This window comes from Pygocentrus nattereri, chromosome 8 (assembly GCF_015220715.1).
Source record: "Pygocentrus nattereri isolate fPygNat1 chromosome 8, fPygNat1.pri, whole genome shotgun sequence".
In the NCBI taxonomy this organism is placed as follows: domain Eukaryota; kingdom Metazoa; phylum Chordata; class Actinopteri; order Characiformes; family Serrasalmidae; genus Pygocentrus; species Pygocentrus nattereri.
In genome coordinates, this window is record NC_051218.1 from 21,139,845 (window position 1) to 21,165,003 (window position 25,159).

The window sequence follows — 25,159 nt, forward strand, 5'->3', positions numbered from 1 at the left end:
TTTGCTGAACGTGGATTGAAAAAGAAGCCATTTGAAAAGAATTTTAGAAATATTAATTTCAAACAATTAAGCGCAACTGAGTGAACACCGCACATACCCTAGTCTGAGAAGTAAACAAAAAAAAGTCCCTTTTTTTGTCGTTAATAACCTCTTTAATTTTTGTCAATTATGACCCCCTGTAAGAAGGAAGCTTTTCAAATATTGAAAAAGTCCCACATAGATAGAAAAGGTTTAAGTCACAGCTAAACCAGGTTTTCGGGTTTACTTGTCGCCCTTTAATTTAATGAAACGGTCCTTTGACGTTGCTGCTGTTTTTCCTCCGCACAGCGATGACTTTGTAGTGAGGACTTTTATTTTGATTAAAAAAAATATATGAATAAAAATGCCGGTCGGTCAGTGATCCGTGCTGTTCCAGCAGCAGAACTCTTATAGTTTTCTAATGGTCTCCAAATGGCACGCTGCTCTTGGCTCAGCATTATAAATAGTCTTAAGCACAGCGTCTCTATCGCTTACGGCCATACCAGCCTGAGAACGCCCGATCTCGTCTGATCTCGGAAGCTAAGCAGGGTCGGGCCTGGTTAGTACTTGGATGGGAGACCGCCTGGGAATACCAGGTGCTGTAAGCGTTTTCACACCGAAGCACACACTTTCCAGTTTTTTTTTCCCTCTTTTACTCTTATTTTCTTTCATCGTCCCGTATTTACAGGGCGTTCGGTTACAGGCATCAGTGTATTGATAGTGTGAGATGAAACAAACAAAATAAACACCTGCCAATGTAATTAGTCAACTATCTGCTCATCATATGAACCCTTTTCTTACAGCCTATTTGACCACAGTGCAATTTCTCTGAAGTGTCATTCATTATTCTGAGCTGATTATGAATTAATACAAATACAAATATTTAGAACAGTTACACGAAGCACATGATGCCTTTGCTATGTCCCTTGGCTCTTTTATTTTTTCCCTTTTTCTAGTGTTCTCTCTCTCTCTCATTCTGTAGGGGGCGGTAAAGTTATAATGTCAGTATATCCTCTATAGGAAGAAGAAGACGAAGGGGCAGCCCTTGGTGAGTGAAAAGAAGGAAGGTTCTGAAATAAAGTAACGGATATTATATTTAAACTTTCGGTTTAAATTGTGAATATATTTAAGTTTTACGGAAGTTTATTGTCAGTGTATTTCGTTGGTTTTTGAGGAACGCGGTCCAGTTATTTCCTGTGGTGTTAGCTCGCCAGCTAAGTAAGATGTGTTCGGTTCTATCCAGATTGTTTTGAAGTGGGTTCTGTTGTAGCTGATGCTAGCTGTCTAACTTCATCTGCTGAATACATATAACGTCATACGTTAAGAGTAGTTGTCGCTGTAAAGCGCTTCACCTTTAGCATTAGTTAGTTGTAGTGGTTGTTGTGTCTCTTGAAGGGCAACGCCACTGATTTTTTAAAAATGTGTGCGTAATTAAGTGGTTACTGTCTAAACACTCAGAGTGGTTTGATGACGCATCCTCCGTTGTAGAAAAACTTACCAAGTGAAAATTGTTCACAGTGGTGGTGATAGGAATCACACTTTCTCCTCTAATAGTCTAAAAGCTTCCTCACAGAAAGTTATTATTTGCAACGGTTATGAACGGTGTCTGAGCCATTGTTTTACGGTAGTTATGTGACAAAGTTTTAGTCAAAAACGTATTGTAATTAGTTGATTTGAATGCAGTGAAGGTGGAGGAGTAAATGCATGGTCTTGAAGACAAAAATAGTCAACCCAGAAAACTTATTTTTGCAGATTCATCTCTATTTAAGCGTCATCAACTAGAAAACACGTTCACTCATAGTTGTGGATAGTAAATAAAGTGGCTATATTTGCGTTATTGAAATCAGAATCACTCAGAATGACTTCGTTTATATTTTAAACACTCAATTATGGAGAAATTATGAAAAATCAGTGGAATTCCACTGCCAAGTTAGTCATGTAAGCTTCCGATAGCCCTAGCTAATGTACCATATTATAGTTAAAGTTACTTTGTTATTGTTGTTGTAAGAAATTATCCCTTTAATGTTCATCTTTTTAGCACAAGAGGTATGGATCAGAAAATTCCTTATGATGACTATCAGCTGCCAGTTGTTTTTTTGCCCCCCTATGAAAATCCACCTGCGTGGATTCCTCCTCAGGATGTAAGAAGCATTTGTTATTCAATAGATTCTGTACAGAACTAATAGAATATAATTTTATTCTTAAATGTTACTGTTTTTTTTTCCTCACAGAGAATAAATCACCCTGATTATAATAATGAGCTTACACAGTTCTTACCACGCACTATAGTCTTGAAAAAGCCTCCTGGAGCGCAACTGGGCTTCAACATCCGGGGTGGAAAGGCTTCACAGCTTGGTATCTTTATTTCTAAGGTGACTCCTGGCAACTTCATTGCATTTTCATCAAAATAACACAGTTTGTGCCTTTTGTTGTATTTAAAGTAATGGTTCCTTAAAATCACACATGGGCAGGATACAGTGCTGTATGGATGCCCTTTTTGGGCAGTACACTGTTTTTTTGCATGTTTTAATAGGTGGTGCCAGATTCTGATGCCCACAGGGCTGGACTTCAGGAAGGAGATCAGGTGTTATCAGTTAATGAAGTGGACTTTCAGGACATAGAGCACTCAAGGGTAAATGATCAGTAAAATTAATTGTATACTTAATGTTTTTTTTTCTCATTTCTATACATTATTCCAGCTACTTTAATTATTCTTTAGGCTGTGGAGATTCTGAAGACAGCCAGGGAGATTTTGATGAGGGTGCGCTACTTCCCTTACAGTGAGTTCTGTTATTTTATCTAGAGGAATATCTATTAGAATAAGTGTGGAGAATAAAAAATAATAATACAAATATAACAATAATAATAATCTACAAACTTCTGTCATTTTTTTTTTTAGAATGTACATTTATTCAATTTCATCTTACTTGTTAGATTACCAGCGACAGAAGGAGAGGACAGTACACTAGGTGGCAGAGATGTGCTGAAGACTGAATGAGTGAGCCACTGAGGCGTTGGTTCCTAATATGGAGCACATCATCTTCATCTTTACTGCTGTCTTTGACTAAAGCTGCATTCACATGGTGTCAGAGGTGTGAGAATTTTTAGTGTCTAATTGTCTTGTGTCTGTCTCGCCTTGTATTATAATGTCACTATTACTTGTCCTGTGTTAAAGCCTCATGCAGATAAGAACATGTTCTGGATATAGGAAAGAGGGAAGATTTTAGAATACTATTTTTTAGCCTAATGTAAAAGAACACTATGAACTAACTTATGACATGGCTACTTGGGAAAGCATCTTCCCAGGAGCTCTACAATGCAGTGTCAAACAATCAGGAGCATGCACGGTATCTCATTTATAACCAATGGCGTCAGTATTAATACCATGACAATTTTTTACGCATTTTCTTTAATATTTGGCCAGTAGTCTTCTAACATACATGTAGAATCCAGTTTCGCCATTGACACAGCGTTCTAGATTTTGGAACACACATTCTTGTTGGCTCACTGACACAGATGAGACTGACTGCGTAGGTATTGAAATCTGGTACTGAATGATGTGGAATTATTTGCGGTACAATATGTAGTATTGAAGTCATTCATTCAGTACTTTTAAATATGTAAAATTTTGATAGCCAGCTCTAACAGATTGAATAATTACTTGTTTTAACATTCAACACACCGAAAGAGAACTGTTGACTATCTCTGGATTAGCATATGTTCGCAATTGGGAATACCCCAGTCATCACCATTGTCTTAATATTTCTTCTTTTTAGTCATGGAATGTACTTTTGCAGCTTGATGCCCTGCTGACAGATTTGCTACTGAAAAATACAACCATTACTAACTACTTATGTAAGAAACTGGTATATTTATTTTTAATTGAGGACCTCAAATGTATATTACTGGTATCCTTTGAAATTTATGGTTTGGCGTGATCCTAAGATTTGTCCTTTCCACGCATTGGTTTTGAGGTACTGCCTTATCTCAAAGCACTTTGTATTTTTAGGAATAACACATTATTAAACATTGATGCTATTGTTGTTTTTTCTTTTTTAACTTTGTGTTAAGTTAATCGTATGTGGAGCAATTTTTAATAAATTAGTTCTCTCTTGCTGTACTTTTTTTTGTTGTTTTGTAAAGATTACAAAGTATTCTGTGGTGTTATCAAAATTTATTATGAAATATTCAAACAGTTTCATCCAGTGAATGAGGAGAAAGGCCATAAAAAGTTTGTTAAAATATTCCATAGGTCATACACATCTGTCCCTTTTCAGAGTGTTCTCAAAATGGTTAGAATACCACCCGATTTAATGTACAGATGAAGGTGGGGAAGACAGTCACTTCTGAGAAACAAGAGTATGGAACATCATAGTGTTTTACCAGTATGGCTTATTGCAGTATTGCTTTTCTCTTTGCTTTAAGAACATTCAAAGATTAAACTAATGTTCTAATAGGTATTTCACAGAGCAGGACTTTTTCAGCAACTGGACAAAAGAAGCGGAATGTGAAAGTTGATAAACGAGTACCCTCTAATCAAATTGGATATGCTTGACCTTTGGATTTAGTTATCTGTCAGTGTAATGTTGCTTTGTAAAATACCAGGAAACCCTATAGTCTGCATAGTATTGTAAGTCAACTCATCAGCAAAATAGAACATTTCTTGAGTCAGCAAGGAACATGTATTACTGGGGGTCCCTTGGACTGGACACACCTTACAGGATACCTGAAGCAGTAATGAATAAAACCATTATGCCTGTGTATGTTAGCCCATGTCTCAATTTTAACAATCAGTTAAAGTAATAAATAAAACAATCTGAGGAAATACAAACTGACAGTCCTTTTCCAATAGGCATACAATCATACTTTACAGCAATTAAGCACCTTAGCTCCCTGGAGCTCTATCTAAAACCAGATAAACCATTTCACACACACCAATATAAACACACCCTTTGACAAGGCATGCAAACAAATGTATGAAGCATAAGGATGATTGTGCTTCCTTTCAGTTTAAGTAATATTTCCAGTAGTTCTGGAGAGTTCTTTCAACTTTTAAAAACACTGGCCATTTGTTTTTTAGTCTCAAGTAAATGGATGCATTATTGCGGTAGATAAAGACCAAAATATAATTTACCTTCATTTTAAGCATTTTAAGCAAAGTAACACATTACTTTGGCTGAGCTCTAGAGAGATTTGGAGAAATTAAAAACATATCAGGTTTGGCAACCTCAAGCATATTCAAACTCTAAGGAAGCAAAGAAGAAATAAATAAATTGTTCGTTCATAAGTTGTGTCAGCTTATTTGAGAGTACAGCTCTCAGTTGAATCTGGATTTATGCATTCTGTATAAAATATGGGAAACGCATAAGTCACTTCATATGTGCCACAGATGGCAGTGGCTATAAACACTTCAGTTCCAGCAAAGGGGATCAGGTACATAGTAGGAAGAGAACAAACAAACTGGTCAGGAATGGGGTGTAAAAGGGAAGAGTCCATCTTGTCATCATACTTTGCCATGCTTCAACTACTGTCCTCATTTTCCTGTGCGTCCCAGGTTGAACTCTCATCCACATTCTCCAGTGAATCTCCATGTTGCAGGGTCAGTTCTGCTGGATTCATCATGGGCAGTTCACTCTGTATGGGGTATAGCCAGGGCTTGTGTTCTGGAGAGTTCAGTGCCTTCCATGCAGGGTAGTTCTGACCTGCCTTGTGCACGCTTTTCATAACCTGTGGAATGACGAAGAAAGGGTGGGGTTGAGGTGGAGGCATGAGTATCGACGGATATGACGATGACAATGAGCGCTGGTTGTTCCTATGCTGACTAAGGCTTATGACATTGGAATCCTGCTTTTCAGGCCTAGTTTGACATATCTGGATTAGTGCTGCATTTTTGTCTATATGGACATTGCTTCTATGACAAATGAGAACTATGAGAATGTCAGTGTTGTTATTAATGCTTAACAGTGTTGTATAATCATCGTCATCTGAATCAAGTGCATCTCAAGTTCATCTGATGGGCCTGTTGAGACACTGGTCATTGTAGTACATTGAACAGAAGAAGAAAAAAAATATATTTAGAATCTTTATAAAATAGTTGCTGCTCTTCTTTTTCATTGCCTACAAATTTTTTATATGGCAAGTGATGAAAATACAGTGGACATTTAAGGACCTTGGATTTCAAAAGAACTATGATTAAGAACTAAATGAACCAGGACTTTTAAGCCTGTTAAGACCTTCATGTATCACAATAGATACACCTTGGCCTAAATAGTTTTAAATGACTGTGGCAGTGCAGTCTGATGAAACCAGATAAGCAAGTTCTACATGAAACTTAGTTTTAGAAACATACTGGACTCAAACTTTGAGTAGGTCCCTATGGATACAGCATTCATCAGAAATAGTAAAGCCAGTCATCCTCAAGACTTCTCACATTCAGTCAGTCCAACAAATGACACATTCTACAACATTAAGCAGTATTTCAGGACTGCACATAATGGTGTGCTTAAGCACATGTTCATTACCCTAAAACATGCTGATATGACACTTGACAAGTCTCAACACCATGTCAGTCACTGCCTATGCACCATTCTGTTCAGTGCGACTGAACTCAGGCTAAAACAACAGTGATTCTTGAGAATCAAAGTCATGCTACACATTAGTGGCAAACTAAGAACAGTAATCCCATACATATAGCTGTATTCAAATGTTTGGGCACCCCAGTCAAATATCATTTTGATGATTTGAAAATAAGTAAACAATTATTGTTTCTCTACTTGCTGAATTTAACATAATTGAATAAATACATTAAATTAAAAATGGGTTGGAGTAAAAGCATAGCAATTAGCATTAACCAAAGAGTGTTCAAAATGCTTACGCTAAGCACACAATTGTTCATTAATGCTTTTGGAAAATCAAGCAGCTGGCATCTTCAGATGACATGCTTCAGGATGGTCAAGCCAGTCTAAAGCTCAAATTAAAAAAAAAACAACAAAAAAAAAAAACTTTCACTTACTTTGGGAGCCAGGATCTGAGATGCCTTGTTGACTGCCCACTTGGGTAGAGAACCTAATGGATGAGAATGTAAATATGATGTACTCAGTTCTCAACCATCTTTTTGCTGCCAAGCCAAGTACAAAACACAAGATATCTTCTTACCCTTAGGATCAGCTTGTGAGACGTAGGTGAAAGAGCAGCTGTTAGGTCCGGTTGGTTTCATCAAGTAACCCGTCAGAATAGAGACTGCCCTTACCAGGTCTTTTCGTGGCGGGTATTTCTATAGTAAGCATGAATCCTCATGAATCACTGGTCATTTTAGAATTGTAATTAAGCAAGTACAAGCCTTGTCTAGTGCATGCTTTGAAGTCCTAAAATAATATGAAACCTAACCATTCTGAAGCAGGCAGATAGAGTTTGTTAGTAAAGAGACTGACATACCGGATGCTTGACAGAGTAATTCACAATGATGTATTCATCTTCAGATGTCTGCCAAGAACGCAGGGTAATCACATCTCTGTTTTTCAGTGGCTTAGGACACAGCCCTGTGAATCAAGTGTAAAAACACTAAAAACCCTTCAAGAACGAGGCACAAGTTCCTGTATTCTATGAATTTCAGGGGTAGCATGGACTCAACAGCAAAAATAACACTGCACTGATGATGATATAAATACAGGCTTATGAGAAGAAAAAAAACACGATCTTATCTTCAAACCTTGAGACTTGAGACAAGCTAACACAGTTAACAAGTTTTGAAGTATGGTGTCCACAAAGTAACTTAATAGGCATGGTACCATATAAAGAACACATGGAAAATTGTGAGCAAAAGTGACACAAAACAGCCCTAAAAGGAATTTCTGATAAGCAAGAGAAAATGAAGTAGAAGTCAGTTGTTGATGGGAAAACTCACATGAATAGTAGCCCACGTCTGCGTTGGGTGCAACCCGAGCTATTTCAAAGCTCTCAAGCATAGCAGGGTCCCACGTTTTTCGATACTTGTTGTCGTGAAGAACATCATACATTGTGGCAGCTGACACATCACTAATGGCAATTTTACACTGTTGAAAACAAAGTTTTCTTATGGCAACCCATTAGACATAACAGGTGGATACTGAATGAAACACTGTCATCAGGGATTTTAAGTGTTTTTTTTTGTGAATAATAATAATAATAATAATAATAATAGCCAGACAAGATAGTTATTGTTCTTCTGTTTACAGACTGGTTAAAAAAAAAAAGAGCATTGGAGCGGCAGGTTTTGCCTTGCTCTCCATGGGCTTTTCAGAATAAACTAAAATTCCACACTGCCTTAAAATTCCTGACTGCAGCTTAATGGACTAACCTGAAGAGTTAAAACATAAATGGAAAGTAGAAAAATGCGCAGACATCACTTACCTTGACTTTGTGCACTTTAGAGAGGCTGGTTTTGTTTCCTTGTGAATTTATTGAGGGGGGCACCTCGACCCACACCTCCATTCCGTTCTTATTGTATTTGTTTTGCCAGTTCTCTGTCGACATGCACTGTCTTCTCAATTCAGCGAAAACGGACTCGTCCGGAATAATTCCTGATCCCAGAGACATGACTAAAGTTGCTAAAAGTCGCTCGAAGAGGTATCCAACAGCAAAAAGTGTCCTCAGTTCTTTCAAACAGATCAATTCGCCACCGGAGGAATCACAGGAGTTTCGGTGTTAGGATGTTAGTGGTCCTGCGCCAAGCCTCATACTGCTCTCCCTGACAGCCTGTAGCGGCTTAACATTTCAAGTCTGACTGGAATTTTGTCATGAATTTTGCACCTGCCAGCAAAACCTAATGGCTTCGCTTCCTGGTGTCCTACAGGTGGGAGGTATCTAACACGCCCGCTGTTAGAGTCCGAGCTGAGTGGAGGAGCGTCTGACCTTCTACCGCCTTCCGTCTGACTGAACGCTGAGACTCCTTTACCTTTTAAGTTATACGTTTTTACTGACAGTCGAACAAACGGCGATAATTCCCACCGCCTGCTAACGCTGGGTGTGGTAGGTCTGGGTGTCGGTGGGTGTAGTCGGTGAAACTGTCCTATCACCATTTGTAACTCACTTCATTCACATTGTAGTGACTAATATGTATGTAGACGACCCCCCACCTCCCAAAACCACCCCCTCCATTGACCGAAACCAATTGGCGCGGACCTCCAGCTCAGCTGCGAGCAAACGTACAGGATACACGTAGGGAGATCGGATATATGGCAATATATCGATTTCAAATCTATAACATATTATAGCTTAAGTGTATCTCATGTAGGCCTGTATATCCAACTTATAATCGTCACATATGGACATATACATGTATTTCAGCCATATATTAACATATGTGTAACATATAAATTGTAAAATATATGATGGAAAACATTCATGTATACATGGCAGAAATCATGAATACATGCTTCATGTTATTTATGGTTTTATGTTGTTTTCTCAGAGTGAAAATTCATTTAATAGTTTCTAAACTCTAAGAAATGCAGTGTAAGCTATGGAATAAAATCATTAAAGCATGAAATAAGTGAAAGTATTGTTCTTTGACATTTGAATACATTAATATTTAAAAGCAAGCAGAAAACAAAAGTAACCAATAGAAAAAGGTACTTAAATGTATTTAACATTATCAAATCTATAAGTATAACCTATGTGTATGTCCAACATATGAAACTTGCATACATGTACACAAATATAAATGATCCAGCATTTTAAAATACATATTTCACCACATCTTAACCAAATGATTAAGGCCTGGTGTGAAATGGCTTTGTTGTACCAATGCAAGTACCTATTCAAAAATTAAATAAATAAAAATAAATGCTGTGCTTAATTCCATCAATCATGAAGGCATCCAAACTAGATCACAATAACTGTGGTTGTGCAAAACACATTTCATCATGTCTACTGGACTAAAGACTGGCCACAATAATTGTGAAAGCTCCTGCTACTTTGTCTTACATGTTCTGGTTGTCAAGCCTAAACCTCTTTTTGGAGATCTGTATTTATTTTCCTTAGTTCTGGGCATCCCATTAGAATGCCCTGTCTCGCAGTAATATCCCAGTCTAATGACTCAGGTTTTTCACACTGCTAGGCTAGATGGCTTGTCCTTTTCTGGAAGCAACAAACATCTAGTTTTGGCTAAAGGATGCCATTTATTTATTACATGTATGAATAAAATCAGACACTCTAAAAAGGCGTACAGTCGGTTGTTCTTTTCTTGATATGTTCTCATAAAACCAATTATTAAACAAATGTAATCAGGACAAGTCATGAATATGTTTGGTGAAATATCTTTTATTTCATGTGATACACTTGAGTGTTTCTTTAACCTTCCTTTTTTTTTTTACAGCAGATAATAGTACATTGCTTTTTTTCCACACAAACTTTGCTAAACACTAGTAGACAGCATATTTCAAATAGACAAACACACTTCAGAATAGCACACAGTTGAGTTTTCAGTTGGTGACAACAAGTGGTAGAGCTGTTCAGGAGAGTTGTTTCTCGTAATTAAATACTTACATATCCAAATAATGTTGAATGCCAATATTGTAAATCAAGCTAGCTAATAGGCATGTGTACTGTTGGGAGTCAGAAAGTGTACAGTTGAAAGTGTGTGTGTGTGCGTGCGTGCGTGCACGTTAGCAGTGATACCTTTCAGCGACTATAGACCCACTCAGGCTATATTTTTACAACTACACAAAGAGCATACAGTTGAAAGGGAGAGGTCATAAATAGTGTGACCATAGTAATGAGAAAAGTACACGACCAGGTCTCTGTGATACAGTAGCCAAGCAAAAAGGCAAACCAGAAAATCAACTGCTTTCCCAAGTGTTAATAACTGTCATTCAGGCCAAGCACACAACATATTTTATGTTCCTAGCGAGATAAATAAATTAACACATAAAACCAACAGTCTTAAAACGAGCAAAAGCAACACAGGTTTAACTCCTCAAGACATTTCTCTACACTAGGCAATTGCTGCTAATAAGGAAAAAAAATACTCCAAATACTCTGCTCAATGAAACTTCTGCAGCTCTTCGCGAATCAGCAGGCCTATAAACCACAATGCTGTGGCTTTATTTGGTGCACTGTGACTAAAACAAAACAAGCAAGGCATTTTGTGTTAAAATCATCCTTAGATAACATGCTGTTCCTATAATGGTGTACCAAACACAAGGCAAAAACAACAGGATAGTGAGCACAGAGATTCCAAATGCAGCTGCAGAAATTAAGTACATCCTCAACAGGGAATTTCCAATGCTGCTTTCTCATCTTACTTCAAAGAGCCAAGTGTTAATCTAAGTATTTTATGATGCATTAGTACATGTGGTGCTTTACTATTAAGATTAGGTCTGGTAATTACAATTCATGGGTAAGTTACAATTATACAAGTTGTGTTTTAATGAAATAGAGTATCTAGAATTACTTAATTACTGAAGCTGAATATGCACAGCTTTTCACCCCCCGCTAAGTACATTCACGTTCCATGCAAATCCCCCCAAAGACTTGTGTACAAAAGCAAACCTGACCAGAATGCAGAGGTTTGTCTAAAAATAACCTACAAATATCAAGTCTTCTTTGGCCATAAACCTGTATCTTGAAACAAAAGACTCAAACTGTACTGGTCCCCAAAACCAAACTTGACAACATCCTATTGTGTATTATTGTGTATGCTCGTCCACATTCTGAGATGATGTTTAACTTCACTCTAGTATAGAGCTAAATTGTCCTTTCACTCCAAGTCTGGCTTGTCTGCTTTCAAGTGAAACATATGTCAATGTTTAAATAAAATAATAAAAAAAATAATAATAAAAATCAGTAACTACAGGTCCCCAATACACAATGCCATCTTGGTTTCCCTTGCCACTTTCTTCACTGAAATTAAATAGCAAGGCAATCAAGGTATGCGACCTTGGTCTAACTTAAGAGAGCTGGAGAATCAAAAAAAAGAAAAAAGAAAAAAAAAAAGAAAAGAAAATTCACAATAATGAGTGTGACAGCACTGATGCTCAAAAGAAAGTGCAAGAACTCAAGAATGATTGATTCATGTCAGTCTGCAATCCTATATAATGCCATGCAGTCAGAACAGATGAGAATCTGATGAGCAGTTACAACCTATGCTGTGATTTCTTTACTTTTTTCCCTTTAACATATATATATTTCTTTTTTTGATGTTTTAATCTTTGATCCGTTTTATTAGAGTAATAGCACATCCACACGTTACTCCGAAAAGTCACTGAGTCAAGGGGGGTGGGGGGTGGGTGGGTGGGTTAAAAGGTTCTCCAACTAATGGCACAGGGCCACTGACTGGAGCTAGTGGCCACTGAGAGACAAGCTGTTGGTGGGGAGGAGGCAGGGCCGGTGGGAGTCTAGGGGTGGTTACTAGCAGGAGCAGCTGCTCTCAGTCACAGGAAGTTCTGGAGGCTTCTCCAGTTTGATATCAATCACTGAGAGAATTAGGTTAAGGACCATCATCTATTCAGTGAAATAAACTCAAAAAGCATTTCTCTTAAAAACAAAAGTAAAATTTCAACTTTACGGAGGACATCCATTCATCACAAACATATCCAAAATCATCCTCATTTGCAGTACAAAGGTGTTTTATCAGAAATGACAAAGTATGATCTGATAAGACAAACTTGTTTGCTATGCACTGTTACCAGATTTGCAAGGATCTCAAGAGAGAACAGTATGAGCATAGATATGCAGGGTATTTGATGTGAGCACAGATAATAAAAGAGTTGTTGTGTATAGCGCTAACAAAAATTAAAGGATACTGTCCTCTTTGCTTTTCTCTGGTGTGCTATCCATGCCAGGCAAAGCTGCCGCAACACGTCGGAACAGCTGTGAAGAATGAAATTGTCTTTTATTATGCCACACCATTACATATAAGCTTTGTTATGTATTGCGGACTGAATACAACTACAACAGGGGTGTCAAACTCATTTTTGGTAAAGGGCTACATTATACTCTCTCCAATGAGATGAAAAACATTTACTAAACAAGCAACACATCAACAGCTCTCCAAAAAATGTGTTTATCATCATTTATCCAGAGACTGGTCAAGCGTCATACCAAACAATATTCTGCAAACAACCAGTGACGTCTAAAAGATTATTTTTCATTTTGAATATTCGCTCTTGATTTGACTAGCTGGCCAGATAATTATAATTGAGCCGTATGTTTCACACCCCTGATCTACTCAGTACTATGAGAACTCTAAATCAGAGAGTATACACATCTAGTGCTATGGGGACAAACAGCTTTATCAAAAAAGTCAACTGTATGAGCTAAACATTCTGAGCCATGCCAGGTTATTCTACTAGGTTTACAAATATAAAATACTTCAAAATCAAGTTGCATTATTTCATTAACATGAAGATGATTCCCAAGGCACAGGTCACAAGAAGCAGTACAAGGGAGCCACTCAAAATGCAAGCTGAACTTGAGCAAGACAGTGGACGAAAGAGCAAAAGTGTTGAGAAAACATCAAGTATGGGTGAGGTCGAAAGAGACAGCAAAACAAAAGGAAGTATGAGAGTGAGACACAGTAAGATAGTGGAAGAGGGGGTTGGCAATGGGGGGGCAGCTGGGGCTAGGCCGTCCTCATTTTACTGAATCTATACCTGTTTGACATTGTAGCCAGTCTTTGCACTGGTTTCAATGAACATGACATTCAGTTCCTTAGCCCTCTGCTCGCCCTCCTCCGTGGTGATCTGTCTGCTCAGGTCCAAGCAGGAGCAGTGGAACACAGACAGGGTTGGGGTTGGGGTTGGGTTTACAAGAACAAAAAGGGGAGGAAAAAAAAAAAAAAACGAAAAAGAGAAAGACAGAAAAAGAGAAAAAGGAGAGACTCAAGTTTAAATTAGTAAGGAGGAAAAAGGGAAAGATTAGTTTTTTTTTTATGTTTTCAAAAGCTGGGGGAAAAGAAACAGCAGCCCTGCTGAGAAATTACTGAAAATCTCAACAAGTTGATAAGAGTCAAGAATCAAAGCACCAAAAGATTCATACAAAACTACGCTTGTGGCTAAATCAACAATTTATGTCTTAGAAGGATATCGTCATGGACACGCTCACCTTAGCTGTATCTAAACACGTGACCCACCTGCTTGACGTTATAACCAGCCTTGGCACTGGTCTCTATGTACATCACATTGAGCTCCCGAGCTTTTCTCTCTGCAGCCTCTACTGAAACTTGCCTGCCACAGTCCAGTGGAAAGGAAGGGTGTGGAAATGGTTCAAATCATAATGGAGATGGAAAGACAAAAGTGATAAAAGGGAATCAAATCAAATCAAAACATGGCACACCATGGAAATCGGAAAAGCAATAATTATTTAAAAGAAACAAAAAGGTTAACATAATTCCAACTTGGGTGATGATAAGGAGACTGCACCAAAATTATAAAGTTTAAAGGAGTAATTAAAATGAAAATGAGACACTCGATACATACAGTACATGGCTTGAAGAGAGACAAACCCGAATCCTAATGAAATGCTGGAAGAGGATATTCACACTACTAAAAAATATGCTACTGTACTATTCACAATGTTCGTCTAACTAGTATGAACAGTATGAATAGCACAAATACAAAAGGGCCAATTTTCATTATTACTATACCTTTTATCAGCCAAGTCTGTTTTATTGCCAACGAGCATGATAATGACATCACTTCCTCTCTCTGTTCTGACATCATCTATCCATTTTGAAGTTTGCTGAAAGGAGTTGAGATCTAAAGGAGAGAAGAGAAAAAAAAAAAAAAAAAAACAAACCACAACAACACTGACATGGGTCGACTTTACCTGGTTAGAATTTCAGCCTTAATTAATTGGCACAAAACTGAGTACACTCACTGCATATCAAAAGCAAGCTGTCAGAAGAAATTGAACAAGTAGACCAGGGCTGCTCAATCTTAGCCGCAAAGGGACATTTTCACTTCAAACAAGCTGAAGCACACCTGGATTCTACATGCTAAATCAGTTCTCAGTCTTCAAATAGTTGGTCTTGTGTGCTCCCATTTTGTTGGCATGAAAACCTGCAGCAACACCAGCCCTTTGCGATTAAAACTGGACACCTCTGATGTAGACTGTTAGTATAGAGTTGAGCAAACAGTGAAGGGCAGTTTAGTCGAAACTGGCCAAAACCAACTGGCCAAAAACCTAAGCAGGTTGATGTATGGTGCAATGTCCCTAAAACATTTAACTATGTGTTTTTTTTTTTTTAACAATTATGTGTGGGAAGTATCACATTAAAAGAATGCATCACACTTCTGTTTACAGGAGACAATAGCTAGTAGGAAGAAACCCTCCCAGTCCACAGAACTGCTCTGTCAAAGTGACCAGTCATGAAGCAACTGTAGCTACTGGACTATGCTACTTGTCCCCTGAGGACATAAACCTCTGCCACCCCAACAAGTATCGCTCTGACTCACTGGTAATGTCATAGACCACCACAGCAATAGTGGAGTCGCGGATGTAGCTGGGAATGAGGCTACGGAAGCGCTCCTGCCCTGCAGTGTCCCACAGCTGCAGCCGAACCTGAGGAGCCAGTCGACGGCATGCAGAAGAAAACAAGAGATACAGAGCAGTAGAGGGGGAAGATAGAAAAGGGTAAAGATACAAAAGAGCAGATTAGAAGTCAAAGGACAGGAGATAAGAGAAAAACAACTATACAGATATCACAGAAATGCACCTTAACATGTATGCACAGCACACTTAATTATCTAGGGAATTTCAAGATGTAAGGAAGAGCCATTCCATGCAGACAAGCGGTTAGGATGAGCGATGCATTCCCTCATTCCTGCTCCTTGCAAGACGCTTTAAGAATGGCACTCTTTGTGCTGAAGCAATACTGGACTCTCCTCTGCACCATCTGTGTGTCCAGCCTTTGCAATGTAAAAGCTCAGCATGTTTTTTTTTTTTTTTTTTATCTCTACTTAAAGCTAAATGCTTATTTTATGCATCTGCTAAAACACTGACACATTTCTTGCAGACTAACATCAATTACTATCCAGATTTTAGGAGGATTTAATTTTTATTTCCCAATATGTAAAATTCATCAAACAGTATGTGTGTATGAAAATGCACAGAGCTGTGTTCTCTGTAGAGGATGTGTTAACTTCTTTTCACTTAAAAAAAAAAAAAAACAACAAAACATGTAAATTCACCAGGGGCGGACAAATATTTGCATACAACTGTAAGCTTTGTCTAGTTAATATTTACAATACTGTGCACAGCTATTTTGTTTTAATTCTAAAACTACTTTAGTGAGGGAGGCATGGAAATCCAAATCCAAAAATCCAGTTTGTAAGACATTCTTTTGTACAGACTACCAGTACTCAAAAATAATTATTCTCATTAATGTATTCATTTTAAAGCTGTGTTTTTTCATTTTGCTTCTGGCGATCCACAGCACTACACACACCTCATGAACTGATCAAGCCCTACATGATATGGGTAAAGTGTGCTAAGGAAAGGAAAAGTTGAAACTATTCAGGGCTGTAAGCCAATACGAGCAAGATTTAAAATAATAATTAATTTAAAAAACAACAACAACAAAAAATATATATATATATAACACCACCAACACTGGCAGGTATCAAGAACACCAACCAGGTAATTTCTTGTCCTCAACTAGAGTGTGCCTTTTTCAAAATGTCATCTGCTGTTCCAAACTGAGAACTGGGATTGAGGTCAAGTGATTTTGCTGGTTATTCAAACTGTCTCTGGTTTTCTTCATGTCTGTTGAACCAGCCACATCCGGACACTCTACAGCATCATGTAATGTAGGAGTCTCAATGTTGTGTTCTGCTTGGACAAATTAGGCTGAAATGGACAGAAACCATATCAAAACACTGGTGTAATCCTCACCTGACAGGATTGCTGCTGTTATTAAAATGTAAGCCTTCAAAGAGAGAAATAACGCTACTATTTTTTTTGTCTGGGAAGCTTATGTGGAAAATATAATTTTAACAAACTTTATCAATATCACCCAGCCCTACTGGCTACCGTATTTCTCCATCCTCAAAAGGAGGATGCTTTGAGCCAGCACATATATCAAGCTACAAGAGTGCCATTCACCTCAGCATCTCCCAGATTTACTCCACCACGCGCTTGTGAGCACCATGATGGGTTGAAGCAGGAGCACCAGCTACCTACTTGCTATGTCATAGACCACCACAGCGGCCGCAGAGTCACGAATGTAGCTGGGGATGAGGCTACGGAAGCGCTCCTGCCCTGCAGTGTCCCACAACTGTAGCCGAATCTACCACCATCCGTATGGCACAAGCCGCAAGGGCCCCATTCGGCACACAGCCATGGGCAAAGTAAAAGTAGACAAACACACAACCAAACCAAAATGAAAAACTAAAATGAATGCCACAACATCATGACTGTAATGGGGTAAAGGCATGCACAAAGAACTACGCAAATTAAATGCCTCTGTTCTAAGGAGGGGCAAAATAAAACAAACAGGCTAGTTTGATGGATCTGAAACAAATCAAGCTGTGCCATGCTATTTACAAGAAAAAACACAATAGGGAGGGCAACCTTCGGAAAATAGTTAACAGTTTTAAGCAGGGGTGGAAAATACTTGAGAAATTGTACTTCATTACTATACATAACTTATTTCCATTGTTGAATAGTATTAATTTTTATTCATCAACACAATTACATTTCTAAAAAAATTAAAAAATGCATACTTTTGATTCCTAAGTTGTACTGAAGCTGTAATCTGTAATAATTAAACATTTCAAAGATCAATTTTTTTCCCCCTTGAAAATGGCTCAGGCTCCCACACATTTTAGTTCTTTTCATGTCAGCGCAAAAAGAATCTACACTCGCCTCATGCTTCCACTATTAATTCCGTACACTTTCAACACAATATCCATTGTTTCACTTAAGTTTAGGTTTTCTGTACTTTTTCCACCCCTGCTATTAAAGGAGTCAACAAGGTGTCAAACCAATTGACTCAGCTGAGGGACAAACTGTCTAATATAACATACAAGCAAGATAAAATTTTGCATTTCTGATACCCGTAATAGCCTTTAATTACCCATGATGAAGGATGCTTACCGTACGATCTTCCAAGTACATGGTTTTTGATAGGAAGTCTATGCCAATTGTTGCCTATGGTGAGAAACACTGATTAGGAAAATACACTTTTAAATCAAAGGAGTCTTCAAGCTAGCTTATATATGTATATATTTCTGTCACGAAATGACATTACAAAATTGTGCATCACGTAACTGAAGAAACAACTTTCAAAAACAGAATGATGCAATTAATTGGTTTGAGGTTTACAGGAATGGATGTCCAGAGCCCCTGACCCTGAAGACACCTGGTGGGTTGATCAGTAGTACCTGGTAGGTGTTATCAAAGCTGTCATACATGAATCTGGTGATAAGAGAAGTCTTCCCAACTGCAAAAAGAAGATGTGCTTTAGTTGTAACTGTACTGGTCCACAAAAAAAATAAATAAATAAAAATCACACAATACATAGACAACCACTTAGTCAGCGTTAGATTATCCGAAACACGGCGGCCGAGTTGGCAACATGGGTGGTGCCATATTCCCAACCGACTTCAGCTGAGGGCTCTCTCTCAACAATAAGAGGCACATTATACTTGAATTATACAGGGAAACACTGATACACTGCTTCAGATTTTTACGAAACTAAAAGGAGGATGTCGGTGTGGGAGAGTCACGCCGTATGACACATAGCTGTCCTAACTAGCCAGTTAAGCTGACGTTGCTGAGAAATTAAACTGCCAACGATTTAGCACCTGTAGCTAGCCATTAGCTGCCTAGCTACCAATCAGCTAAAGGAACTCTATCAAATTCACCTGCTTATAAAAAGTCTGCCTTCTTTTTAAAACATTATGAATATTACAAATATTCGCAGGCATACGAGACACAAAGAGTGGCTTTACGTTAGCTAGCTAGCTGGTAAGAACAGCAACGTTAAGCTACATGATAAGCTACCTAGCTTTAGCTAGCTTTGCTAGCTGCAGTTTAGTCAATTAGACTGCAGTTAAAAGCCAACCAACCTAGCTACGTGCTTCACCAATAAATCTTAACTAGCAATCGTGGAGTATTTCTTCACAGACAAATGCTTTTACGTTGATTCTAAAAGCACAGAAATTATCAGGGAAATAAACGTTCATTTTTTTGGACAGGGTGGACTCTAGCTAGCTAACCTAGCTACTCTGCTAGCCACAACAAGAGAGCAAATTAAGTGAAGCCGTGTTATGATGGGGACCTGCTTTTGTTAATGACCGAGGATTATTTCATTTCTTCATCGTTAAGAGCATCTATGCTACTGTTAGCCCATCTTTGGCCCCAGTGCCGTACAGATAAACCCTGTCTGTGAATTGGACAGCAGCACCCATCACACGGCCTGTCTCGGTCTTTGCTCATGATTTTCGACTTTGCTATGCCGGAGGCCGCTTACCGCTCTGCTCGCCCAAGAACACAAGCTTGAATTTCCGCAGAGGATTGCCGAACTCTCCGCCGCCGGTCGTACTGGACATTTTTATCAAGCGAACTACGTTGTTCTCAATGCGCGGACGAAGGGCACCGTAGTGTTCAGTCCACCACAACCGAGCTCCCCAGTGTTTTCCTCCTCGGTAATTCAGCGCCACACAGTGACAGAGGAGGAAACTTCACGATGCTCCTTTAAACTATTATCGACAACTTTAACCGCGTTTTACAGGCTGATCTTCGATTATGGAAGATGGTTAACACGCACGGTAATGATGATTAACTAGTGACTGAAGGTGGACGAGACTGCTTTTAGGAAACGTTATAGCTACATCGAACTTCTGTAGTCTGAATAACCAGGTTAATTGATTAAAATGTAAAAAGGCATCGGAGTGGTTTGACGTGAAATGCCCTTTCCCGTAGAAACTTCCCGAGTCAGAATTATTTACGGTGATGGTGATAGGAACCAGACGTCTGAAGAGTTTAATGCGTCTAAAAGCTCCTTCACAGAACATGAACTGGTTATAAATAGGCGGCCTGATACCAGAGACACAGTTTCAAAGAATTCCTGATATATGATTTTTGCCCTAAAACATATATTTTAAAATATGTTCATGGCAGAGAGGTAAATGCAGGGTGATCTAAAATAGAATTTTTTTCTCCCTTTGATTATGTTAAGTATAAAACATAGAAGACAAATTGAACATAGAAGACAAAGAAGTGAAGTAAGTTCACTGGTTATTTTAAATGGCATATAAAACGGCTATATTTGCAATGGTTAATAAAAGGACATTGAATTGTGCAGATATTTAGAAAATCATCATTCCCCTTTCAGGAATAAAAAAACACACCAGTTCCATTGTAGTTTTAGCTCACTAGACTTTCATTTGAGCTAGGTAAATTACACTTAACATTAACCGTTAATAATCAATTATATCAGTCTACGACATGTTCAGATTATTTAATATTTTTTGTATTTCCTGTATCACTTGTGCTGGTTAAAAAGTTTTGTTTTTTTTTTCATTTTCTATATTTAACAGCAGTGTTAACTATTTAATGTATTATTTCCAGTATAGGACATTCAGTGTCCAAAGTGGGACTGCCAAGATCTGGTACAAGATCTGCACCACACTGTCTGAAACTCTTTAACTCAGTCAGCCTGTATCAAAGTGAAAATGAAAGAAAAAAAAAAAAAAATTCAATCAGTTGTTTTCACTGTAGTTTTATTGAAAATGTACACCAATGAAATCTCACTACAATGAAATATTTCACAACTTTGCGTTATGACAGGGGCTGAGGGAGTGGACAATGAAAGGCAGGTATGAAGAAACTAGAAAAAATGAAGGCTAGAGTCTTGATGTTGTACACAGCGAAAACCACCACATCCCAACAATATTATTTTTCATTAAGACACGTCTCTACTTCAATACACAAAATAGATCCTTATAAATTATATATATATGGATGAATATCTGTATCTGCCATTTGACTTATTTAGAACAAAACTGCCAAAACTATAATCTATCTAAATGTAATATTTGGCAAAATCTGTTGAAATCTGTCAAGCAGATACAAGTGCACATGTACCTGGAATAAATACGCAAGAGAAAAACAAGCCAATATAGAGAGCATTTTTTGACACTGAAAAAGGCTTTATAATAAATTTATAGAAAAAAACAAAACATGAAAAGACATGCAAAGGGCAGATTAGGCTGTCAAAAGGTGAAGTTTAAATGAAAAGGGACTGAAAGTGTTCTAGATGGTATTTAGAATTGCTTCTTTAAATTACAGCCTTCAAAATTCACCAGATGAGAGGACACAGTATCAATATTGTTATTAGTCCTCAGTCTTGAAATGGACCAGATTTAAATAACTGTAAATTACATTTTTCAAGAACAACTTTGAGTTTTATCACATGGTTTCAAGACAGAAGTTAAATAGGTCTTGTATATTATTTGACAACACTTCAAACTAAATCTCTCTTTGGGTCTTTATATCTCACAGCCAGACAGTCAATGTTTTCAAGTTGTAGACAAAAAGAACCTGCCTGTCTTTTACTTCTTTAAGTTTAAACACATAGTGTGTCGTAAGGAAACATTAACCTGTATGTACTTCATCTGCACAGTTTTGTTCTTTGCTCATTTCTTTTAGAGGATATCCATGGTCACTCACAAAATCACATTCTCACAAGAGAAAACCAGACAATTCTTGTGCTAATGTGAAAGACTGGGGCCTAAATGTATACTATGCAAGGCAATATATATTTATGTATCATGTATAAAAGCTAATGTTTTCACAGCAAAGAATGTCTTTTAGGTCTCCTTCATGCTTTGTTTTACTCCCAGAACTTTGGTTCTGGTATTCTTCGCAAAATCTGTAAAAAATATTAGTGTGGGACTTTGCTTGGCATTCCGTAATTAAGAAAGAGAGCTAATGCTTATTGCGAAAAACACCTTGTGAAGCCCACATAAGGCTCTGTTTGACTGAGCAGACGGTGAGGACGTTTTGAAACGTTCAAAATGATAATAAAAAAGGCTGGCAGAGAGAGATGGGAAGAGGAAAACAGGTGCTTTAGTTCTTGTAGAAGCTGCAATCCCCTCTTCAGACAGGTGGCCAAGACAGATTTAAAAGAAGCTAGAGAAAGAGAGAAGGGGACACAAACACAGGTTAGAGAAAGTGTAAAGCAGCCAGATAGAGCAGAAGCTACCAACGGGAAGGCGAGGCATACATTAATCAGAAATCTTCTGATTATGATTTTTGGCAGCCAAAAGCGTTAAATTTAAATATGCATAGATATAGAGTCATATGCAAAAGTTTGAATACCTCTGGTCAGATTACATTTTGTTGATTTTCTATGTGATATGTTAACGTATTATCATCTACAGGACACTGATTTAAACTTGACTGCAAATGTTTGTGCGCACTTTCTATTTATTTGCTAAATTCAGCAAATAAATAGTAATTGTGCATTAAAATGTGCAGATGCGTTTTCCCTGTAGAGGACTAATTTTCACTTCAACAAATCAACAAAATGTATACTTTGTCCAGGGTGCCAAACTTATGTATACCACTACACATTGCTTCTAAGCTTCAGTTCAAGTGTAGTTACACTTGTTAAAAACTTTGAACAGCTGGATAACTCACATGCGAGTGCTGTGTAGACCTATTAATGTACAGTGATGTGTCATGGATGACAGTGTGGCCCTTGATTAGCTGGATAAAATTAAATATGAGTCCAGTCTGGCTGGAACTGCTGCCTTCTTTAAGTCTTTCAAAGCCTCAAACAAAACGTTTTTTTTTTTCCTTCAGCTAAAATAACTGATAATAATCATTACATACAGATGAATATTTAGTTTAAATGCATAAGATCTCCCTGAAGAGGCAGAACATGTTAAGCATATTAGTCACACAGTGTTACAAGCAGTACACTCCTGGCCTTAAGCAAGTGACATCTAGTAACACACTAAACACTGTTAGTTGCTGTATAAACCAAAAAAAATGTAAGGTTCTATCGGAACAATGGAGTTAATCTATTGGAAAACCCCCCACCCCACCCCCGCCGAGGGCTGGGATCCACACTGTCTCCCCATGGCCTTGAGGTACCGTTTAACCAAAAAGTCATGGTCTGGTCCCTTAGCAAAGCTGTGAGGGGGCGAAGGCACTACTCAGTGCAGAGCCAGGGATTACTGCAAAGGAAAGTAAATACACACACAGCAGTGAGCAGGGAGGCTGTAGCGAGCCGCAGCACAAGACCCACCAGAGAACACAGGTTGGCCCAAATTAAAGAACGATACTTCAGCTCTGGTCACACCCATCATTCCTAGAATTCAAAATGACCAAAACATACAGACCTACTGAGTACTACCGGTCAGTATGAAATGTCCTCTTTTTAATGATGCTGTTGTAAAAATATGCTTAATGATTTATATTAATAAGGGAAAAGTATAAATCAAGCACAGATGATATCATCGCTGTTGGGACAAAATGTTGTATGTGAATGATTCTTATTATATGACATTTGAAAATTTCAGCAGACTTTTACATTTTATTAAAATCTCATAATGAATAAATGAATAGAAATGGTCAACAATTACTTTCTGCATTCTAAATTCTGTATTAACTTCCAGTAAAAGGCTCATATCAAGGAAAACATATTTTCCTTGCTTTGAAATAGTAAACATGGTAAACACTGCTGAAATTTCAAATTGCACCACTCACTCCTCACTCCATACAGGCCATATATGGAAACTAAGCTGCAAAAACAGCCTGTTGTTATTTTACTGTTTTCATGTCATAAAAAACAAATTATTCCAACTACATTTATTTACCAATTCAACCTACAATCGCATAGTCCGGTCCATTCTCGCCTAGACTACTTTTTGAATAAAGTGCAATACAGGCCAGCCAATGAGAAGTTATTAACATATACCAGTCTTAAAGGCACAGTGATAGAATCAGCTTGTTCTGTGGGATAAAGAGGGGTTGAATAATCATCATGTAAAAATTCATTCCGACTTTCTTTGGTACACAAACTTTAAAAGTGAATCTCAGGGGGGAAAATAAAATATATAAATAAAGAAGAAAAATGTAGGATATTGGCCCTTTAAAGTTCGGAATCCTTTTTTTCTCTCTCCTGTAAAGTTGCAATTTTGGAGACAGAAGGACTTGGTCCAACAGCGACATATATATATGATATATGATGAATACTACATTATAACTAGAAGCAGTGGAAAGCTGGAATATTTTTCATAGGTTTTCCATATAAGGATAATGCATATCTAGCATAAATAGAAAATGTATGAGAAGTATCTTTGGGCTTAGGAATATCTTCCATTGAAGTCTCAATACAGTCTCAATTACATCTGATATACACTATATTTCCAAAAGTATTCACTCACCCATCTAAATCATTGAATTTAGGTGTTCCAATCACTTCCATGGCCACAGGTGTATAAATCCAAGCACCTAGGCCTGCAGACTGCTTCTACAAACATTAGTGAAAGAATGGGTCGCTCTCAGGAGCTCAGTGAATTCCAGCATGGTCCGTGTTAGGATACCACCTGTGCGACAAGTTGAGTTGAGTGAAATTTCCTTGCTACTAAATATTCCACAGTCAACCGTCAGTGGTATTATAACAAAGAGGAAGCGATTGGGAACGACAGCAACTCAGCCACGAAGTGGTCGGCCACGTAAAATGACAGAGTGGGGTCGGCGGATGCTGAGGCGCATAGTGTGCAGAGGTCACCAACTTTGTGCAGAGTCAATCACTACAGATCTCCAAACTTCTTGTGGCCATCAGATTAGCTCAAAAACGGCATAGAGAGCTTCATGGAATGGGATTCCATGGCCAAGAAGTTGCATCCAAGCCTTACATCACCAAGCACAATGCAAAGCGTCAAATGCAGTGGTGTGCCAAGTGTAAAGTTTGGTGGAGGGTCGATTATGGTGTGGTGCTGTTTTTTCAGGAGTTGGGCTCGACCCTTTCAGCAGCCCAAGAGATTTTGGACAATTTCATGCTCCCAACGTTGTGGGAAGTTTGGGGATGGCCACTTCCTGTTTCAACATGACTTTGCACCAGTGCACAAAGCAAGGTCCATAAAGACATGGATGAGTGAGTTTGGTGTGGAAGAACTTGAATGGCCTGCACAGAGTCCTGACC

General features: G+C 38.1%; 4 protein-coding genes and 1 non-coding gene across 11 annotated transcripts in view; 2 read left to right on the forward strand and 3 right to left on the reverse strand.

Annotated features, from left to right (window-relative positions):
- Positions 1-507: 507 nt before the first annotated feature.
- LOC119263913 lies at positions 508-626 on the forward strand. Its single transcript, XR_005130631.1, has one exon. It is a non-coding gene; the product is annotated as a 5S ribosomal RNA (ribosomal RNA).
- Positions 627-1,000: 374 nt separating this feature from the next.
- Positions 1,001-4,138, forward strand: pdzd11 (PDZ domain containing 11). Of its 2 annotated transcripts, none has more exons than XM_017698309.2 (6): positions 1,001-1,066; positions 2,057-2,159; positions 2,250-2,390; positions 2,552-2,650; positions 2,738-2,798; positions 2,953-4,138. In XM_017698309.2, the coding sequence occupies exons 2-6, from the start codon at positions 2,067-2,069 to the stop codon at positions 2,985-2,987; spliced, it is 429 nt and encodes a 142-aa protein (XP_017553798.1). In that variant the 5' UTR covers positions 1,001-1,066; positions 2,057-2,066; the 3' UTR covers positions 2,988-4,138. The 2 variants fall into 2 exon arrangements, with proteins under 2 accessions (XP_017553798.1, XP_017553799.1); XM_017698310.2 differs by lacking the exon at positions 1,001-1,066 and adding an exon at positions 1,087-1,236.
- A 39-nt stretch (positions 4,139-4,177) lies between these two features.
- Positions 4,178-9,154, reverse strand: stard14 (START domain containing 14). The gene is made up of 6 exons (XM_017698308.2): positions 8,407-9,154; positions 7,922-8,069; positions 7,453-7,556; positions 7,174-7,291; positions 7,031-7,083; positions 4,178-5,745 (listed from the first exon to the last, which is right to left on the reverse strand). The coding sequence occupies exons 1-6, from the start codon at positions 8,590-8,592 to the stop codon at positions 5,539-5,541; spliced, it is 816 nt and encodes a 271-aa protein (XP_017553797.1). The 5' UTR covers positions 8,593-9,154; the 3' UTR covers positions 4,178-5,538.
- A 1,143-nt stretch (positions 9,155-10,297) lies between these two features.
- rab41 (RAB41, member RAS oncogene family) lies at positions 10,298-19,669 on the reverse strand. 4 transcript variants are annotated; one of them, XM_017698314.2, is made up of 8 exons: positions 19,472-19,669; positions 18,381-18,439; positions 18,094-18,147; positions 17,179-17,284; positions 14,642-14,753; positions 14,129-14,222; positions 12,801-12,867; positions 10,298-12,470 (listed from the first exon to the last, which is right to left on the reverse strand). In XM_017698314.2, the coding sequence occupies exons 1-8, from the start codon at positions 19,548-19,550 to the stop codon at positions 12,406-12,408; spliced, it is 636 nt and encodes a 211-aa protein (XP_017553803.1). In that variant the 5' UTR covers positions 19,551-19,669; the 3' UTR covers positions 10,298-12,405. The 4 variants fall into 4 exon arrangements, with proteins under 4 accessions (XP_017553803.1, XP_017553801.1, XP_037396503.1 ...); XM_017698312.2 differs by lacking the exon at positions 17,179-17,284 and adding an exon at positions 15,453-15,558 and having other exon boundaries at positions 19,472-19,665; XM_037540606.1 differs by lacking the exon at positions 14,129-14,222 and adding an exon at positions 13,650-13,743 and having other exon boundaries at positions 19,472-19,664.
- Positions 19,670-20,706: 1,037 nt separating this feature from the next.
- Positions 20,707-25,159, reverse strand: part of sept6 (septin 6) — a 29,236-nt gene continuing 24,783 nt past the window's right edge. For all 3 annotated transcript variants that reach the window (XR_001857885.2, XM_017698317.2, XM_017698320.2), the window contains one exon: positions 20,707-22,134. Coding sequence is in view for 1 of the 3 variants with exons in the window: in XM_017698317.2 (XP_017553806.1) it covers positions 22,125-22,134 (10 nt within the window). In the remaining 2 variants the exon portion in view is untranslated. The remainder of the gene's footprint in view (positions 22,135-25,159) is intronic.

Bases quoted from the DNA above. Each gene is read 5' to 3' on its own strand.
- stard14 (XM_017698308.2), bottom strand. From the start codon at position 8,592: ATGTCTCTGGGATCAGGAATTATTCCGGACGAGTCCGTTTTCGCTGAA. The intron at 7,557-7,921 runs GTGAGTTTTCCC...CTTGATTCACAG, and splicing joins AGACGTGGGCTACTATTCAT to GGCTGTGTCCTAAGCCACTG. The intron at 7,084-7,173 runs GTAAGAAGATAT...CTCATCCATTAG, and splicing joins CTCACAAGCTGATCCTAAGG to GTTCTCTACCCAAGTGGGCA.
- pdzd11 (XM_017698309.2), top strand. From the start codon at position 2,067: ATGGATCAGAAAATTCCTTATGATGACTATCAGCTGCCAGTTGTTTTT. The intron at 2,391-2,551 runs GTGACTCCTGGC...ATGTTTTAATAG, and splicing joins TTGGTATCTTTATTTCTAAG to GTGGTGCCAGATTCTGATGC. The intron at 2,799-2,952 runs GTGAGTTCTGTT...CTTACTTGTTAG, and splicing joins GGTGCGCTACTTCCCTTACA to ATTACCAGCGACAGAAGGAG.
- rab41 (XM_017698314.2), bottom strand. From the start codon at position 19,550: ATGTCCAGTACGACCGGCGGCGGAGAGTTCGGCAATCCTCTGCGGAAA. The intron at 18,440-19,471 runs GTAAGCGGCCTC...TTCTTTTTGCAG, and splicing joins GTTCTTGGGCGAGCAGAGCG to TTGGGAAGACTTCTCTTATC. The intron at 14,223-14,641 runs GTATAGTAATAA...GGACTGTGGCAG, and splicing joins ACAGACTTGGCTGATAAAAG to GCAAGTTTCAGTAGAGGCTG.